At 39.8% G+C, this 20071-nt stretch overlaps 1 protein-coding gene across 1 annotated transcript; it reads right to left on the bottom strand.

Annotated features, from left to right (window-relative positions):
- Positions 1-187: 187 nt before the first annotated feature.
- On the bottom strand, positions 188-16679 carry LOC148337880 (endothelin receptor type B-like). Its single transcript, XM_088293366.1, has 8 exons — positions 16530-16679; positions 12656-13175; positions 10461-10573; positions 10170-10374; positions 9033-9182; positions 3749-3882; positions 3529-3637; positions 188-1922 (listed from the first exon to the last, which is right to left on the bottom strand). Exons 2-8 carry the CDS (start codon positions 13040-13042, stop codon positions 1764-1766), a joined length of 1257 nt encoding a protein of 418 aa, XP_088149492.1. The 5' UTR covers positions 13043-13175; positions 16530-16679; the 3' UTR covers positions 188-1763.
- Between the last annotated feature and the right edge of the window lie 3392 nt (positions 16680-20071).

The raw sequence follows: 20071 nt of genomic DNA on the forward strand, positions 1-20071 counted from the left end.
TCATCCAGCATGACTGTGCCCTGGTTCACACTTGAAGGTTTGTCAAGGCTTGAAAACATCAGAATCAGAATGAGAGTGGAAGAACATTTGCTCTTAATCCCACTTGGGGTGTCCCCATCAAACATCAATTATGTAGCCTTATGACCTTAAACTTAAAGGAAAAAAAAGTCGCTTGCAGACTCCAACATCGTTTAGAAAGTGTTGCTACTTTTATTCCATTCACAGTTCCTGCAGGTGTGATAGCCAGGTCTTATGACATTTTTGTCCATACGGTCTGCTGTATGATGGCACAAAAGGTTTTGTCACAAATGTTGAACACTTTCTAGATACTCTTGCTATAGTCTTCTATTTAAAAAGACATGTCATTCACATTGTAAGATATATCCTTTAGAAATACACATTTTAAAAGTTGTCTTCCAGTCCACGCAATCTATCTAATATAATGAGAATGTATAAAAATATGCTTCATATAGATGTATAAACATGAGAAAAAAGTGCTTCTTAAAAACAGCACAGTCGTACACAACTAATAAAACAGCTTTTAAATTAGTTAGTTTTATGTGATTTCCTGTAACTTGTGACTGATGGGCTGAGCCCAAAGTTGCAACAGCAACCACGCAGCGACTGAGGTGAACAAAATAATAACTGCTAAAACAAAGACCATTTTAACAAGCAGGAATAATGAATTATTAGCATCCATCATGACTTTCTCGTTCTCACTAATTGGCAACAATCCAGTAAAAATACCTTCAAAACAGCATTCCTACACTTGACATGAGGCAGCATGAAATCACCACAATTTCTCTGGCATGATGCTGAAGGCACAAGGGTACTGACGGTGCTCAATTTTACATACTGATTCTATTCATATGCAGAAGCATGAGTGGCCTTTATAAAGCAATGACTCAGGGTCATCTTTTCCCACTTTTGCCTTCTCTCTGTCGTTATGAAAGACTCATTATTGTTTCTGTAAGGCTATAGTCTCTCTCTAAATCAGTGCTTCTCAAATAGTGGGTCGGGCCCCCCTGGGGGGCGCGGTGCAATGCTGAGGGTGGTGCGTGTGACCCTGGGGAACATGCTTTTTTCCCGCCGTACTACAATGATGTGTAATTGCACATCCAGTCCAGTAGTTGGCAGTGGCACTCACATTGCCCATTGTGCGCAGCGAGTATTAACTCTTCGGTGTAGGTTTGTTTTGCAACAAAAATGCTATTATTTATAGTTGCGGCGGTGAGAGAGTGCGTGGTGATGGGGGGGGGGGTCCAATTGTTTTCTTCTTGTGGGGGGGGGACGTAACAAAAAATAATTGATAACCACTGCTCTAAATAGACAAATACATATACAGTATATTTATGCATTCATACATACAGTATATGTATGTACATGTAGATATATAGATACTGTATAGACATTGATTTACTGTAGATATACATACATATATAGATAAATAGGTATAAGTTGTAGATGTGTGTGTGTGTGTGTGTTCACACTCATACAAGTGTGTCCGTGTATGTTTCTGCATGGAATAATTAATACTGTTCAGACTTGATGAATCCACTGAGCAATATTCAGCTTCAGATGGCGAAGGTATGCGTGAAGCCTTAGTGTCATTTGTCTGCAGGTACAGTCCAGTTTGGTCTTATCCTCTGATATCTTTCAGTCCACTTCAGACGTCAAGTCTAGAAGACTTTTTTCTCCCTCTGAAATCACGTCCATCGTCATTAATAAAAGTGACATGGGGTGTGTAAGAAAAGAAGACCAGGCTAAGCGAGCATGTATATTTGGGAAGAGCTTGTGTATTTCTGGCTGGAGCGGGAGCTGGAGCGATCCAGTCCATTGCCGTGACAGGAGCCCTTCCACCCTGGGACGGAACCTCGTTCATCTAATGAAGATGTTCCATAGCACCAGCAGCACAGGCACGACTGCAAGGACAAAATGGTTATTAATCATCAGTCTCATGCAGGGAAGGTCTCATCTCCAGGGAGCCAATGAATTGGCCCTTCGGGACTTTTTCAATGTGTGAACACATGCATGAGCACATCATTCTTCTTCTGTGTACATGCTTTTAAATCCAGTTTTTTTTCCCTGCACCCATATTTAAGATGGTGTTTTAAAATACATTTTTCCAAAGTTGTGTTCTTGCACTGTACATTCTTTTAGTAAGGCTAGTTTTGATTTTTTTTCACTTGACTTTAAAATGCCTTTAACTCTTTTGTTAGTAAATGTAGTTACATTTTGTAATTTTAATTAGGTGAAGTACATTGAGTTACCATGTGAAAGAAATTAATATGAGAATATAGAATATGATATACAATATTAAAAAAAAAGCTGCCTTGGCTTGCCACTGGACAGTTACGAATGATTACTGTTACCTTGCCCAATTGAAATGCAGATAATGAATGGACAATGACTGAAAAATAAGCTACATTGTGAACTAAAGTTGTAGTAATACAGTGTTGTATTATTAGGTGATGGCTGGTGATGGGCAGTAGATTAAAATCAATATGTATTGCAATAGACACTTGATTAATGACAATGGAAAATTGTCATTCGACAGAATGCTCGAAACAATTTAGGAAGAAAACCTTGATCCAAACTAAAAGACGTTCATTGGCTAGAGTATGAGTAAGATTCATGCCACACACAAGAGGACGTTTTGAGCAAAAAAAAAGGTTTTGAGCGCACAAGAACCGCTCTTGTGCGCCTAGTCTGCCGTGTGTGTGTCAGCCGACCTGCAGAAGCTGCCGAGGCAACAAAGAAGTGCACTTTGTGCGTGTGGCTTTCGCAAGCCAAATCAAAGAGCGTCTTAACTTTGTTCAAATAAATGAACCGTTGTCTCAGTGCAACACTTGCAATAAGATTAGATCGTGCAAATTAACATGATTTAAAACCCCAAAACAGACATAGACACATTGTGTCGAAGTAAAGGACTTCCTGGTCTTCTTACCTCAGGCTTAGCATCACACTGGTCACAATCGGGGAAGTAAAGCAATAACATATGTCTTATGCCAACAACAAGTGTGCTAAGAAATTAAATTAGACCCCAAAACAGACCCAAGACAGTGGTCAACTGAAATGGGTGTGTATTTCTTTCCCAGTAGGTGTTTCTGTTGTAGACTGCATTTATAATGGTCAACTGTGAATGAATGTTAATTTATCAACACAAATGCTTTTTCATTTTATCCAAAAATACGTATTTATGGAACTGCAAGGGTAACATGGTGAGAAACAACATTGCACATCGACTAGTAACCAGTCAAGCACAAGGCCCGTATTAAGACAGACAACAATTTGTTCTCACATTCACAATGTTACTCAGCTGGAAATTAGCTCACAGTGATACCACAAAGTCACGTAAGTGAACCACCAACCATCAGTGACTGTCTGTGTGTGTGCAATTATTATGCACTTTTGCTTTTAGAAATGAATTGTGAATTGAATTATTTACTCTAAAATAAATGTTTGCCAGAAATGCTTTGCGTCAAGCTTGAAAACTGCTTTTCTTTTTCATTTTCTTAGCAATCTCACCTGAAAGCAATTTTTGAACTTCTGACTGACAAAGTATAGGGCAATGGGGTTAATGCAGGAGTTCAGGGAAGCCATGTTGATGCCGACGTAATCCATCACTAAGAGGAAGCTGAAAGGGGAGTGACAGAGACGTTTGCGGTGAATTCAACAGGAAGTCTCAAGACCGAGAACAATGTGTTCTCATTATGTGTGCGCTTTATTTGCTGATGTGTACGCCTACCTGAGGAGTTCACAGCGGTTGGGGTCATTTTGGTCGTAAACTGTTTTCTTCAGAATACGGCTGAGGTGAAGTGGCAGCCAGCAGAGAGCGAAAATCAAAACCAAGCAGAACACTGTCTTGGCCACTTCCCTCCTCTAGACAAAGACAAAATAATGCTCATTGCTGTTGTTGACCACAATTACAAGGGTAGAAATCTAATTCAGTTATCGATGTAGCATTTTTTTTAAATACATGGAGAAATATATTTGTTTAGTTTTTCTTTCTAGGAGTATTTAGTAGTTTTGGACCAGTGCTTGTAATACTACTGACCCATATGACTGACCAATTAAGAGCGCATTAAACCATTAAAATGCCTCAGCTTCCAAAAAGGTTGCTACCAATTAACTGGCAGAATGTCAATGCAGCACAATACCGTTTGAATACCACGCTTACTAGAATACGATAACGCCAGAAAAAAAAAATAGGGTTACTACCTCGGGTGTCCACAAGGTGCCTCTCATGATTTGCTACGGTAATGTACTGTGCACCAAAATGACTGAATTAAGTTGAACGGGAAGTTCACGGTGTTCTCTGCAATACGATTTTTTTTTAAAAACACTCTTTTTTTTATTCTACGACGACCAAGTAAGCTGTGTGTCAAGCGTGGGTTCTTGCTTTTTGGTAATGATCGTTAAATAAAATAGATCGTTAAATTATTTCACGCCAAATGCACACACTATTTTTTTGTGTATTCTTGCGTGAGTCAGCAGGATTCGAACTGCGAGCAATTCAGCAACGGGCTGTTCATTTGTTGGTTTCTTACCGTGCCTCGCAAGTAGGATCGCGAAAATGATGGCAATTGCTCACCATTCAGTTAATTTTGAAAATACAAGCGGTCGTAACAGTTTTTCAACTGATATTATTTAATTATTATTATTGCTTTTGAGTACTTATTGCCCAGGTACCAAGTACTCTAATATGCCACATTGGTGTAGACAACAACCTCTTGCAAACAAACTGACTGACTTGAATGTCTTTATTTATTCACATTACTCGAAGGTTTGATTTCAATCATATATCATTTTGGCCTCTCATGTTTCACTCTTGGACCACATTTTCTGAGAACCACCCTGATCCATTTACTTTATGTTTTATGCAATCGAAATGGAACAATTATCAACAAGTTTCTCATCATTACAAAAACTCAGTAGTGGGCTTTCAACCATCCACCCATTATCTGTTCTCTCCTCACGAGGTTTGTGGGTGTGCTGGTGCTTAGCCCAGCTGTCTTCGGGCAGTAGGCGGGGTACGCCCTGAAGTGGTTGCCAGCCAATCACAGGGCACACAAAGACGAACAACCGTCCGCGCTCACACTCCTAGCTAGGGGCAATTCAGAGTGTCCAATCAACCTACTATGCATGTTTTTGGAATGTGGGAGGAAACCGGAGTACCCGGAGGAAACCCACCCAGGCACGGGGAGAACATGCAAACTCCACACAGGAAGGCCAGAGCCCGGGATCGAAGCCTGCACGGCTGAACTGTGAGGCAGACGTGCTAACCAGTCAACAATTTTGTTTTATTTATTTTGTACCCGACTCAGCTCTTGGTTGTACTTGTGCTACCATACTGTACCGGAGTGGTTCTTGTTATAACTTGGGTAGGAGGGTTGATATCCAAAGTAAAGACTCGGGAGACAGGAAGCCATTTCAACTACGTCTGTATATTTTTGTTCCGCACTCAACAACAACTTTCGTCATCAACAAGTTACCCAGGGGGCACCGCTGCATTCTCGACGAGCAACGACTACAATCAATACATAACAGTTCTCAATCTTTTTTCAGTGATATACTGCCTGTAATTTTTTTTTCAGCCAAGTACCCCTGAACCAACACAAAAAAAATTTGCGGGAAAAAAAAAGTGACTATAAACATGCCATCAGTGTCTGACTTCTTGAACTTTAGACCCTTTCAAACTTCATTTGTATTGGTCCACAAAACATAATCAACATAGTGTCCAATTCTGGATCATAAAAGGGATTTGTTATCAGGTCTTCAGCGATAGTGAATGGCTTCTTAGCTTTAGCTACGAGCAAAAACGCCACATTAGAGGCTTCCGCATCATATCTTGAGATGATCTGAATTCTGACTTCCCTCTTGTTACCAACGTGGCATACATGTTTCGTCTTTAGATGACGCTGCAGATGCGAATGTTAGCAAGTTTCTCCCCACAGAAAAAAAACAGTGCATCGTGTTTGTTGCAACTTGTGGGGTGTAAATCCAAATAAAATATTATTTTCAACATACAACCGTAATTTTGCAGACTCTGGTCCGGCCTTCTTTTACACTTGTGCCAGGGTTTTTGTCCAGAAGATTTACACTTCAACCATGACTCTGTTTGCATCTTCAAGTAATTAACAGTAAACTATGGGTGGCATGTGACAAGTTGGATCGAACCATTTTCATTTGGGGGAGAATCTGAGTTTTTAAAATAATGAAATTGAATAACATAACGAAAATAAAATTTGTTTTATGACCTTATATTTATCTGAAACCTTTAATTAATTCAATAATTATATTTGAAAGGATTTTTGCATGTTAGTTTGTCTTGTTTAAAATCTTGTACCCCCTTGACTTCTTTCAAGTACCCCCCATTTGAGAACCACTAGGTGGCTACATGAAAACCAGTGTTGTCAAAAGTCAGACCTGAGGCCGGGTTTAATGACAGAACTTGCACAGCTAAACAGAAGTGCGGAGAAAAAAAAGATTTTTAAGAAAGTTTAAAGAAAAAGGTGTCTGTTCATTTTTTCCCCAAAACAAAAATAATGTTGAACTTTTGCATGAAAATATCAAACTTTTTTCAAAGCGCAGTCTAACTGTGCGTATTGGTGGAGTTTTCTTCCTTTTGGTGTTTTGCTCAAATTTGCATCAGTAAAATTGGGCGTAACGGAGCGTTTGCGCCTTTGTGCTCCCTCGTGGGATGGAAATTGGCTTTCCCCCGCCTGGAATCCCTGATTTGCATCAAAATAAGGGCGGTCAGAGCCGAAGTAAGCGTGAGTATGTCATGTTTGAAATTGTGTGAATTACATTGACAGGTAAACTGCAAAATCTCCCCCTTTGGAAGATGTAGTCAGCCCTGAATCTGCCATGGGAAATTGACCCTTTTCGTGATTAGTTTCCGGGCATCATAGGTCACTCACATGGAAGAAAAACACAAAAAGAAGCCTTATCTAATTGCTATCGGTCATCATCTCCTTATGTCTAGTTATGAGAAAAAGGTCATTATTGGGACACCTGCCCATTAAACGACACGATGGAACCAGTTGTTCAAAGTTGATATGAAGAAAAACTGAAGTTGGTTGGTTTCTGGTTTCACCTGACACTTCACATTCCTCTTCCAGGGCCAGCAGTTCACAACTTTGCGGACCATATTGCTGACATAGGCCATGGGCAAGACTTTGGAGCCATGGTCTGGTCACCAGCAATGTCAGCTCACCACCATTTATCGCTTCACTACAGACAACCAGGATGTGACTGGCAAGGACAACTACGTTGCCGATTGCCTTTCTTGATCATTCACGGGGGCTGTTCACCTGGGGCTTAGCTGCCATGGCTGCCAAACAGGCCGCCGACTGACATTCAAGTTTTCCACAGAGCCCCCACCGGACTGCATCTGGAGGATGTTAGATTTGACAGTGCCAACGCCACACTTCTCTGTGATATCTCCACCGGCCCACTGCGCTCCTTCGTGCCAGTAGATTCCTGCACATTTTCATTGAGGAAGTTGCTTCAGCTTGGGCTCTCTTTTCAAACACATTTGTCCCTTGTTCGGCGGTGTTAAGTTCCTTTGAAGCCGTTTCCTCGGGGCTTCTAGAGGATGCGGGTTGCCAGATTAAGCCATCCGTCTCCCTTATGACTCTGTTCCTGCTCATTCTTTTACGGAGGTCTTCCAGGGTATTGGTTTCCTGTCAATTGGTTTTGGCTAATATATCAACAGTAGTCTGCATTCTGGTGTAGGCCACCAACATTTGGTGTGGTGCTGCTACCCCTGGCCAAGAAACCTTGTTTTAATAAAGGTGTGCTATTGAAATTTGGCCCCATTTCCAAGTTGTTTTTTATTAAAAAAAATCTGTGAGGTGCACACGCAGTTGAAATCTTTTTTTTGATGAACATAACATTATGGAGGGTGGCCGCACGATGGTCAATTGGTTAGCATGTCTGCCTCACAGGGCAAAGGTCAAGGGTCAATTCCAGGCCCCGCATTTCCTGTGTGGAGTTTGCATGTTCTCCCCGTCGTCCCTGTCTGGGTTTTCTGCGTGTACTCCGGATTCCTCCTACATTCTATAAACATGCACGTAAGATTAATTGATTATTTATGAGGCAGCTGTGCTAAACAGTCATCCACCATACCACCGTTATGGTGCTTATGTTTTTTGTTATTAAGTTGTTTTAACTGTCTTTGTTTTTGTACATCTGATTTTTACTTTATGTACAGCACTTTGTATGCAACTGATGTTGTGGTTAATGTACTCTATAAATAAAGTTGAGTTTACATGTTTTATTCAAGATTTTTATTTATTGGAAATATAATTGACATTTGTTCACTCAGATAACTTGTTATGATGGCCTGCTGGTTCTCATATATAGTTAAGCACTATTTTGTCCCAACACACCCCTTAATTAATGAATTGCAATTGTTGACTCTGGGAGGGCGGTGGTTGGACTGGTTAGCACGATGGCATCACAGTTCAGAGGTGCAGGGTTTGGTACCGGCTGCGGCCTTCCTGTGTGGAGTTTGCATGTTCTCCTCGTGCCTGCGTGGGTTTCCTCCAAGAACACCAGTTTCCTCCAACATTCCAAAAACATGCATGGCAGGTTGATTGGACACTCTAAATAAATTGCTCTAGGTATGAGTGTGAGCGCGGATGGTTGTTCGTCTCTGTGTACCCTACAATTGGCTGACAACCAGTTAAGTGTGTACCCCGCCTACTGCATGAAGATAGCTGGGCTAAGCTCCAGCGCACGCGCGAACCTCGTGAGGAGAAGCGGCTTAGATAATGGATTGATGACTCTGGGAGTTTGCAGACCCAGCCCTTACTCTTAAATAATTCCTTTTTTCAGCGCGCATTCCTTGTCCACAGAAACTGGCATGTTCCTGCTTTGCTCTCAGACATGTACTTTTGCTTCACTCTTTGTTGCATGGATGTATTTAAATGTATTTAGCATTCACAATCAGCATTGTCATGCATCAAATAATAGTTCCTACCCCTCCTATCAACCGCAGCGCACCATAATGCTTGCAGTCATACCTGTTTCATGTGGTCATTGAGCGCAATTCGCATGCCTTTCTTGCGACTCAGCATCTCACAGGACATGAGGATGTAGAAGATTCCTGTGCAGGCAAGTGGCAGGCAGAAGTAGAAGCCAAACAGCCACCAGTCTTTCACATTCTGGTAAAACTGGAAAGATACAAACACACTCAGCGAAATTGCATTTTCAAACTACAAAATGTTTAGTATGAACCACTAAAGTCTGTAAACTATAATACAGGGCTCCAGACTAATTGTTGCACTTGGCGCACATGGGCTCCTAACCTGATGTTTTAGTAGAATATTTAAGTGCGCACACTGCCAGTTGACTTGCAAAGTAAATATTCACTCCACTAATTTTTACTATATTGCGGATAGATTGGCTGAAGTGTTTAACAACAACAACAAAAAAAGAATCAAAGAATAGTTATATGACATAGTTATATTTTAAATCCGCAAATTTACTGGTGGTACAGGTGTGAGTAGATAAAAAATTTACTTGTAATTTTAAAAGCAAATTTAGGATACATTCTGGAGCCCTGTAGTAGATGTATCCCCTTGTTTATATTGTCATTATTCCACAAACACTTTTAGTTCACTTTGTGGTTCATTGTAGGTCAAGGAACCGTATCTGATGACCCAAACCCAACTTACGACACCTCACAACTTGCAACAATAGAGTTTACATACTCGAGTACAGCAGTCAACAACAACTTTGTTGGCCACACAGTTGAAAGAATAAAAAATTACAATATTTCTGGTTTATTTATTTTCACAGCATGAGAAATATTTTATATCCAGATTCTCTCTGGTACATCTGTCAATCTATATAGTCACCACATCAAAATGTGACTTCACGTTTATTGTTATATCAACAAAATACCACAGTTTTTGTGTTGCTCATATCATTCATGCACTTGATATTTGTCTAGAGTATCTGCAGCATGTTTCAATGTTACTATAGTGAACGATGAAAGCCTTGTTGTTATGTAAATTAATGAGCACAACTATATGTACAATACATTGACATAATTTCATTTAACGTCAACCTTTAAGTCAATTAGAAACTATTTACATTTCATTTTCTGCAAGGAGAGGAATTTACTACAAATGACTCACCTATATAACGTTGCCTACCTTTATAAAGTTGGAGCTCTGCTCTGGATGCAACAGACAAACACGCAGCTTGTTGCCTCGGTACGGAATCTCCAGCATGTCAAACGCAAGTGCCTCAGGCACTGCTAGCAGCAAAGCAATCACCCAAATCAGTATCACCTCCACTGCTTTCCACACAGGGATGCCCATCCCCTTCACTCTGCTCCACGATGTTACTGCGTGGTAGCTGCACATGCAATCAACACACATTTGTTTTAGCCTCTTTGAGCGCTTCAGTTCTGCACAGTTTGTGGATTACTAGCATATACCCACCGGTCCACACTTAGAGCACACAGGCTGAGAACAGTGATACCAACTGAAGCTTTTTGAATGAATGGTATCATCTTGCAGACATATACGCCAAATGGCCAGTCCTCTGCTATTAGCTGTAGATAATAATAAACAGAGACGAATTTGTGGTAAGGGAACTTGTTATTCCATTGGCATTCGATTATATTCCTCTGTTTTTCTTATATAACAGTCAAAGCCAAAACTAACAGTGCAGTGTGTCTCCTTTCAGATAATAATTTCACCCAGAGGCTGATCAAATCAGTTCAGCATCAGGACAGTGTCTCAAGTTGTTGTGTCTTAAGAAAAAAAGAAAACAAAACTCGACTTTTAAACCTCCTTAGCCTGTTTCACACAACGCTGACGGTTTATTTTGAAGCTGTCATCGTACATTTCAGTGTTAAAGACCGAGTTACACTGCAAAGAAATAACAGAAATACTAAGTATTTAAAATGCGAATGTGCTTTGGTAACAAGGTCAATTCATGGTCATCTAATTGGATTCGCGCAATTAAACTGGGCACGCTCAGTTTGTGTGATCAGCCTATCTGATCATGGTTTCCATGGCATTCAAGCCAACTGAATGTTTCGACACAAATGGTGACGATGCACTTGATACAAGACGATTGTTTGGACTTCTTTTGAATCAATTGTTGCCAGTATCCTTCTCATTACACGAGCCACTAAACCACAGTTAAGCACAGAATGTGCCGAGCTAGAACTTAATTTCATGTAGGGAAACTGATTTTGAATAAAGCCAAAGTGAATTAAACCCTGTCCCGAGGATGGATAATGAATTGATTGTCATGTTTTGGTGTACTAAACAGTAGTTAAAATGTTGTAGAGGGCGTTACATTGTATAAAAATGCTCCCTTTTGTCAATCAAAGAGATAAATTCTGACTCTGACGGTATCTTCGTTTAACTCTATGTTTCAAGATTAAGCTTCTACAATACTGTATGAATACATGTTTGTACAAATAATCCATTACTGTGGGTAAGCACACCACAATTGGCAGTTGCAAGATTATCATCCCGCGAAGAGCATTTGGTTCACGTCATGATCCTTGACAAAGTTTGGGTGAAATCTAAGCATTTGCAGTCGAGCCATGCCATGTAATGCCACTTGACCTCAATATGCTCTGCCCACTCGCTGTGAGGAAAATCTTCTAATTTAACATGGTCCATGACTGGGACATGACCTTAATCACACACAAACTGGCTAACATCTAACCTAGTGAAGCTAACTTGTTACAATAAATTGCATCTTAAACACTTTGAACTGTCTGTTATTTTTGTCAAGTACAAAATGACCTCGTAAATATGTGAAATTCAATTCTGTTACAGTCACACCTCTGCTGCGTTACACCTTTTGTACACACACAAACCCTGAATAAGCATTTGCCTCATCCCTTTATTTTAATTTGTTGTTCTATTTTTATACTATATAGTCTTGGGACTTACTGTGCTAACCTGGGACCTTGGGTATCATATTTTATACCATGGAAATATGTGTTGGTAGGAGAAAATAATTCCTTGGATCTTTGTATCGCACTGATGCACGATATGAACATTTAAACCAATACCGATAGCCAATAATTATAATTTTTTTTTTTTTTGTATACTACAAATATACCTGTCGTTGCAGCTTAAAAGAATGAAACCTTTCAATCTTGCTTGCTACAAATGTTGCAGGGTCGATGACATAAAAAAGTGCCATGTGGCAAATATACCTATTAATTAAGTTGGTTGCAATTTATCACTGTTACTCGTATATATATATATATATATATATATGTATATATATATATATATGTATATATATATATATATATATATATATATATATATATATATATACATATATATATATAAATTACATGGTGCCTTTACATGGTGCCTCCAGGTTACTTTCACAAAGTCAGGAACTTGCAAACGCACCATGCCGTCATACATATAAATAAATTGAAATCACAATTATATTTCAATTAATTATCCAGCCCTATCACGATATACTGAATGCTGTTTTGCCTTGTTCGAGAGCACCTCAGAGTGTAATGAATGTGCGTATTGGGTCTTGAATGAAAGGTTACATTCCTAAACTCGCAGCTGTGGCTGTCTCCAGGGCAACATAAGAGATACAAAACCACAGACAGCAATCCAAATTAACACATTTTCTTTACCTTATACACGTTGATGGGGATGGCGATGATGATATAAAGTAGGTCCCCCAGTGCCAGGCTGCCAATCAGGACGTTGGGTCCATTCCTCATACACTTGTTCTTGTATATAATTCTGAGCAGCGTGGAGTTGCCAATGATCCCCACCACAAAGATCAGGCAAGACACAATGGTGTTCACATACTTGAAGGCGTGCTTAATCTCTGTGGGCTTTATGCACATGGGGGGGAAGGAGCCCCTTGGCCGGGCTGGCTGTGGGGGTTGACGTGAGATGGAAGCATTATTATTGAAGACTTCAGATGTGTCAGTCGCAGTCGGGGAGTCCCGGATGTACCGAGAGGCCTCAACCTCCACAACCATCAGGAAGCAAAGCAAAGCGATGGCCTTCATTGTAAAGCGAGGGAGGTTCTCTCACAAGGAAGCGTTTCCTCAGTCAAAGGCAGTCTCAACATACACAATCTCACAGACCCATTTTCCGCACCTATTTGCTTTGGGCCCGGATCCCTTTCCCAAGATGTTTGCCCTGCGGAGGAAATATACAAATCATCATGCAGGACAAGCCAAAAACCAGCTGCGTGTGTTTAGAGTGGCGCTTTCAAACAATCTTGCAGGATTATTGGAGTAATGCTCGAGGCTGAAAGTTTCAGCACATCCTGAATTTATTATCCACTTACGGTTAGGTAGCTAAGTATTTTAACTCACACCTTGTCATAACTTAACAAGAGAGCAAAACATTTATTTGTAATTCATCCCTCTTGTTTAGGTTCACAAAAAGCTTTCTATCCCAGAGGAGTGAAATACATATGAGGCAGCCATGTCAGATTGATTTAGAATAGATGGTACCACTTTGAGGACCATCACATCCAAGACAGTTAAGTAAAGCCCCGAATCCCTGAACTGCAGCCCAGCTATAATCATGTAAAAAGGTCACAACAATAAAGACATTTACAGAGCTTTTTACACACCCCAGACTGTTCGTGTAAGGCAATTGTGAATGAAGTGAATTGTTTCATCCCATGCCAGCTACGTAAACCCCTACACAACAAAAATCCCTGTAATAATTTAAAGTAATGTTCTCTTAGTCTGTGGGTTGATTTTGCAGGCTTGTGTCGTCAAAACCTTTGCCATTAACAAACCAAGAATCTGCTAAAATGGTCATTAACAATGGCAAAGGTTTTCATGACACAACCTTGTGTAATTCAAGACTTTATGAACACTTTTCTGGCAGCAAGACAGTCAACCCAAATGTAAACATTTTTTTTCATAATGAATGTGAACACAGAGTGCGGCCATGTGTTAAGCAAAGCCAAATGTCAAACAAATGGAATGGTGATAATTGATAGTCCCAATTTACGAGTTGGATGCAAAACTAGTCTTCAGTGAGTGCACATGTGCGTGTGTGTGTGTGTGTCATGCGTAGCTCTTAAAAGGCTTTGCCAGGGGCATCTCTCAGGATAGCAAAGTATGTTTACAATCACACATATACAGTACGTACAATCTCTTAATCTTAAAGCAGTCACGTAGAAACGGACCTGGAAATAAAATGTTGTTAGACAAGCACGGTTGCACCAACTGATTTTAATACTGTTTTATATCATAATGTTGCTGTATTTACACATGGTAGCTTCATGCACACGCACAGCCTGCAAATCACAGCTAGCATTGATGACACAGATGGTTTGTTGTATTTATAAACACAAAGATGAAATCACATGGATGAACTCATACACATTAGGGACGCACTGGGACCTAAATTCAGCCCAGGAATGTTTGTCGACAGAGTTTGGAGGCGCATTACGCGCTGTCACAATATTGTCGATATGGTGGGTGGGGTGGCGCTGGCAGATACGTCTAATTGTAATCGGCACGGGAGGTGGACCGTTCCTGAAATTGACCGGCCGTTCAGGAATCTCCTGAAATTCTCGATGGTCAGCGCACCACTGCACACACCCACCCCCCCCCACAAAAAAAGTCTCTTCAGCGGATTTGTAGTGGCCTGTTTTATTCAAGAGACAGGGTCATGAGGCCCTGAGCAAGTAAGAGACAAGAATGCGGTATGGGATTAGGTCCGTAAAATGGCACCCAGGAGATGATGGAGTCGTGTATGTGTGACATGTAAGCAATAGACTGAAATGAATACGAATGGCAATTGATTAATTGGATCAAGTGTGAGGGAAAAAAAAGTGATAACTATCAAAGGATGAGGAAAGCGTAAGACGGCACTAAGTGAGGTTGATCTTTAAAAGACACCAAAGCTGCAAGTGGATATAAATTAAGTAACGGTTCAAAACTGAGTCATTCAGACACTTTGCAATCAACTCCAGCATTCTCGAGTAGACCATGCAATGCGCTCATAGTATTAACAATCTGAATGTCTTTGTTATAAAATGGAAAAGCACATAAAACACTCCACAAACAGCCTTACTTTCATCAAATAACAACAAGACAATAAACTGTGAAACAAATACCTCTCGGTGCTTGTGTTGTTCTTGGGATTATGGTGTTTTTTATAGACTTACTTTATATTTGTTTTATTTTTCTCCCTTTTAAATAATGTTTTTGAATGGGTTTGAATGTTCCTGTTAATTAATGAGTCAACTTTTAAGAGACAAGCACCGTTAAACTAAGGACTCTGCATGGGGGAACCTCAACGCAAAGAGAGGTCATCATCTTGAGCCCAGGCATAATGATGGATCACCACAAACAAAACATAATTTAAAGGATTTGGTGCCACACTAATGTGATTTAAAGAATTTCCGATTCTGACTAAACATGAACTGTATGGAATCGTGGAATTTTGTTATTAAGCCCACAAATCAAGGAATGAAACTTGCAATAAAAACAATGTGATTTAAGTGCTCTTTTTCAACTATGCAACTAAACCCCCAACACATTTCTAATGTGTGCTTTTATAGCTGCACATGTGGACTGTGCATCATTTAAGCGAGAAGCATTTTACTCTGGTAATAAATCATCCCACAGCTAAGTGTTATTTTATTCATCTGCACATTACAAGCTAAAAAATAATAATTGGCCTTTTTTTTGGTCCATATTTGACAAACATCTTACTTGGACACAAATTCTTACACCCTATAGTGGAATCTGCATTAATACACTGATGACCAAATGACTCAACGATTAAAACTATTTGTCTCAGAGGCCATCTGCTTTTATGATCTGCTTCAATACAGACTCTCTAAATTTCAGTGAGCTGTCAATGATTTTAGAGGCGTAGGCAAATATTTTTCAGTCAGGTGGACCGCGTGACACTACAACTCAATAAGGGTTGGCCATGCGTGTGTCTTTCTTGTTTTGCCATTTTGAATGTGAAGAAGGAATTTCCAAATTGAATTTAAAAAATGCATACCCAGAGTCTTGCCAGCTCAATTGGCTTTCACTGAGAAGGCACAAATGAATCACGCATAATAATTGACCCCCCCCCCCCAAAAAAAACAACAAAAAATATTTTTGATCAGGAATGCAAAATGACAACATTTCAACATAATGATAATAAATACATTCATTAATTATGTTCATTATCTTCATCAATGTGCTTTACGATTTTCAGTTATTTAAAAAAAAAAGAAAAATAATAATGTATAACAAAAAAAAATAGGCATTAAGATAAACGAGGTCAGCATTACGTTGGGTTGTGGGCTAATACTATAAATTTGATAAGCACTATAACTTCCAAAACAGATACATGGGCCGTCTGATTGACTTCTCATAATTAAATAACATTTCCTTGCAAGAGCATGAAGTTAAGTTTTAACGATGAATCGGTGTCAAGCCTATCAAAAGGCGGTGTTACTCATTCGTCCAACTTATCTCATTGAAAATTATAATAATGAGCACTTTCGTTAAAATAACAACTTACCAGAGAAGTAAAATACAGCGAGTTGTTCTCAGGGTTAAAGTGTCCTCGTCAACATTGCACCAGATTTCCAGTAATTGTCTTGTTGGTGAATAAATTTGCCAGGATCTTTTGCGCCGTGTCCAGTACGTCCAAGTGGAGTTTCTCTCTCTCTTTTCCGACTCTTCCTCTGACGCGCTGGAACACAATGCGCGGCTTTATATGCGCCAAGCACACAGCCAATCACGTGAGCGCGTCCGTTGCCCCACAGTGACTGCAAACCTTTACGAAGCTTCTTTTAACAATTTTTTATGTGTCACGTGTAAAAGTATAAAGGATATTTTGGTAATTTAGTTCAAACCTCTTCGAAACGCAACTCTCTCTCTTCACCATTTCAGGACATTGACATTACGAGAGCCACACAAGGAACACCTGTTGAGTTGTGTCAAAAAATATAAGACAAGTTAAAAATTAAATTTTTTGAATTAAGGATTGACCTTTATTGTCAAGTGTTTAAAGTAGTTGTGGAGCCGTCTAGAATTGAAAAGTATCACCTTTACTGTTTCTGGGGATTAAATTCCTCTAACTGTAGTTATATGAATAATATGAAGGCCCTCTCGGTATGATGCAGGAAACATTTCAAATTTAATTTCGATACAACTCTTTTTTTAGAGACACTCAGTAGAATGTCTGCCTAATGTTGTAGCCGTTACTGTGCATGTTCATATTCTTCCCTAAAATCATCTACCCTCTCTTGTTTTACGTCAGGTTTTTATTTTAAATTTAGGCTTTGGCAAAATCACAGCTTGTTTGTTTCTTGCATGTTTTTATGGTGAGAAGAAGAAGAGTTCCGTCTGTTGTGTTAGAAAACTTCTGTCATGGGAGCTGCTCAGCTTCTTGGGCTCTTGCCGAATGGTCATCATTTCAAACAAAGTCCCCTGCGCTGCAATCTCTGAATAGTTGATTGTTTTACTTTGGAAATTCGGTTTTTTTCCAATTTTTTTTATTGGGCAAAATGAGTTTGCAGATTAAACAGTCATGAGTAACTTTTGATTCATGGTCATAAAACATAATAAAAAAGAAAACAAAAACAAAAAACTAAAGAGCTCATTCTTATCAGTTGATACCTTGTTGTATAAAAATATATCAGGAACTATTCCACCCCTCATCAATCTTGCCATGGCCTTATATTTTGCACAGATTGTTGATTTTATTTGTATACCGCTGATCGAAAAAAATAAATGGATAATTGTGTTAATTTGTTTTTGACCTCTTGAGGTTGCACAGAGAAATGCACTTGTGAAAATGTTCACATCAAACTTATCAAACAGCATTCATATCAATTGCAGGCACACATAAAAGGCCTATTTGTGCACCCTTTTTCGAATGTAATCTATTTTAGGTGGCAACTATTTTTATTAGCACAGTCTTGTGCTTTTATATATAAAGGCAATAAAGAAAAAAAATCCCCTCGCATGACGGGATCAGAGAGATGTGCAATAAGAGAGGACATGCTTTTGGCCCATTTCATCATGTGACCCTGGCAGAAGGATAAGACTGGAGAGTTGCTTTTTAGTAAGTAGCGGGTCGCTACTCTTACTAAACTAATCAAGTCTTCTTCATCCTCTTGCACAGAAAACCTGCTTGTTCTGAAGCTGACAGTGTGCACAACAGATACCGTCCAAAGGGTGACTGTTTTTTACCTAAATAGCGGCTGACGGAAATATGAAACAAACTCTTAACAGGACAAAGCTAGGAGAAAGACGTCCATTACAGATCATATATTTATAGCTTATCAGATCCAGACAAGGGTGCAATTTTGAGAGACGAACAAGAATAGGTAATGGATACGGACAAGAATTTGGATTTGATGCTTCTTTGAGTACGACACAGTGGGCTCAGGAAGCAATATTTCAAAGTTATCTGAGGCGATCCAGATGTTTGAAGAGTTGGAGAATCAGGAGGTTGTTGTACGAGCCAGATGTTCAGAAAGCCGAAAATGTTGTGCCCGAAAGACCGAACTGGGGCAATGACACGTTTATTGACAACCAAAAACACAAGCTGCTGCAGCAGGACACTTACTTGTGAATTTTGGGCCTCATCAAAAATTCTTTTTTCTTTTCATCTTTCTGAGTCTTGGTCCTTTTTAATGCGATGGGGTCAAGATTCTGTGAATGTCATCACAAAATATTTTGCAGAATACATGTATTTTCTTGAAAATATTCGTACATACACTCATGTCAAGGATGAGGTGGGGCGGTAGATGGGAGAGTCAGTTGGCACAAGCACCCGGTAAAGCAGAGGGAGCGAGAGGAGAGGGCAAGGCGAATGGAAATTGGCCGCAAAATAATTTATTATTTTACTTGCGTAATTCATCATCTGAACATTAAAAGAAAAGTAAAATATGTTGCTTAAACAAACAATAACACGACTTGCTGTGGTGCCCTGCAGACCATGTGGTGCCCTACGCACCTTGTGTTATGGGTTTTTTAATCTGGTCTGGAGCGTAAGTGAATTAGATGCCAAAAATATTTGTATTTAAAAAAAAAAAATTAAAAAAAAGAAAATCAACAAATTTACAGGTCGCACTCGCTCGATTGGGTCTCAAAATAATTTTCTTTGCTCGTACTTGTCCCTACACAGATGCATACGGCTTCGCACAGACACTCGGTCACCAGCCATTCAGTTGTTTTGAACAGGAAATAAGGGGTCATTTTTGCTCGCATTCTTTTAAGTGTCTTTAAAATGTCATAACTTTCTTCAGTTCAAGTTTGTTAATTTATTCAAGCTCTTTTCGGTGACACTGGTATTGATAAATAAATAAATAAAAGATGTGAATTTTGTTGTCATGTATACCTTCTGATATGCCATTCACATTCGGTTGTCAGTCACCACAGAGGCTGTGTTCCAAATTAACTGGCTGCATCCTACTTTGAAACTACAACTGAAGTATTTCACAGTATTCTAATTTTCTGAGTTTTTAAATCGGAAGGACTAATCAAGGACAGAGGTTTAAGTTAAGCATCCATGGACAGCCAGCTCACTGACAGAAACACGCCTAACCTGTCTTGCGTTTGTAATCTGCCAATTTGCGACTTCGGACCAAATGAGAAATATCACAACGTGCCGGTCCAGAGGAGGCAAAGCCCACCCACCAAACTGCTTGAGGCATGGACTTCTGAAAATAAACCTTTTATCACCGTGGCATCCACGAGTTAGCAATTGACAATTGCAATTTATTTTTCGTGAGCAAAAGAGGTAGCTTACTATCTTACTAATTTCACATTAAAGAAACATCCATCCATCCATCTTCTGTACTGCTTCTCCTCACTAGGGTCACAGGGGGTGCTGGAGCCTATCCCAGCTGTCATCGGGTAGTAGACGGGGTATAACCTGAACTGGTTGCCAGCCAATCACAGGGAATACAAAGATGGACAACCATCCGCGCTCACACTCATACCTAGGGACAATTTAGAGTGTCCAATCAACCAGCCATGCTTGTTTTAGGAATGTGGGAGGAAACCGGAGTTCCTGGAGGAATCCCACGCAGGTACGGGCCGAACATG

Source organism: Idiotropiscis lumnitzeri, chromosome 4 (genome assembly GCF_059441095.1).
Source record: "Idiotropiscis lumnitzeri isolate Australia: NSW breed Sydney's pygmy pipehorse chromosome 4, RoL_Ilum_1.0, whole genome shotgun sequence".
In the NCBI taxonomy this organism is placed as follows: Eukaryota; Metazoa; Chordata; class Actinopteri; order Syngnathiformes; family Syngnathidae; genus Idiotropiscis; species Idiotropiscis lumnitzeri.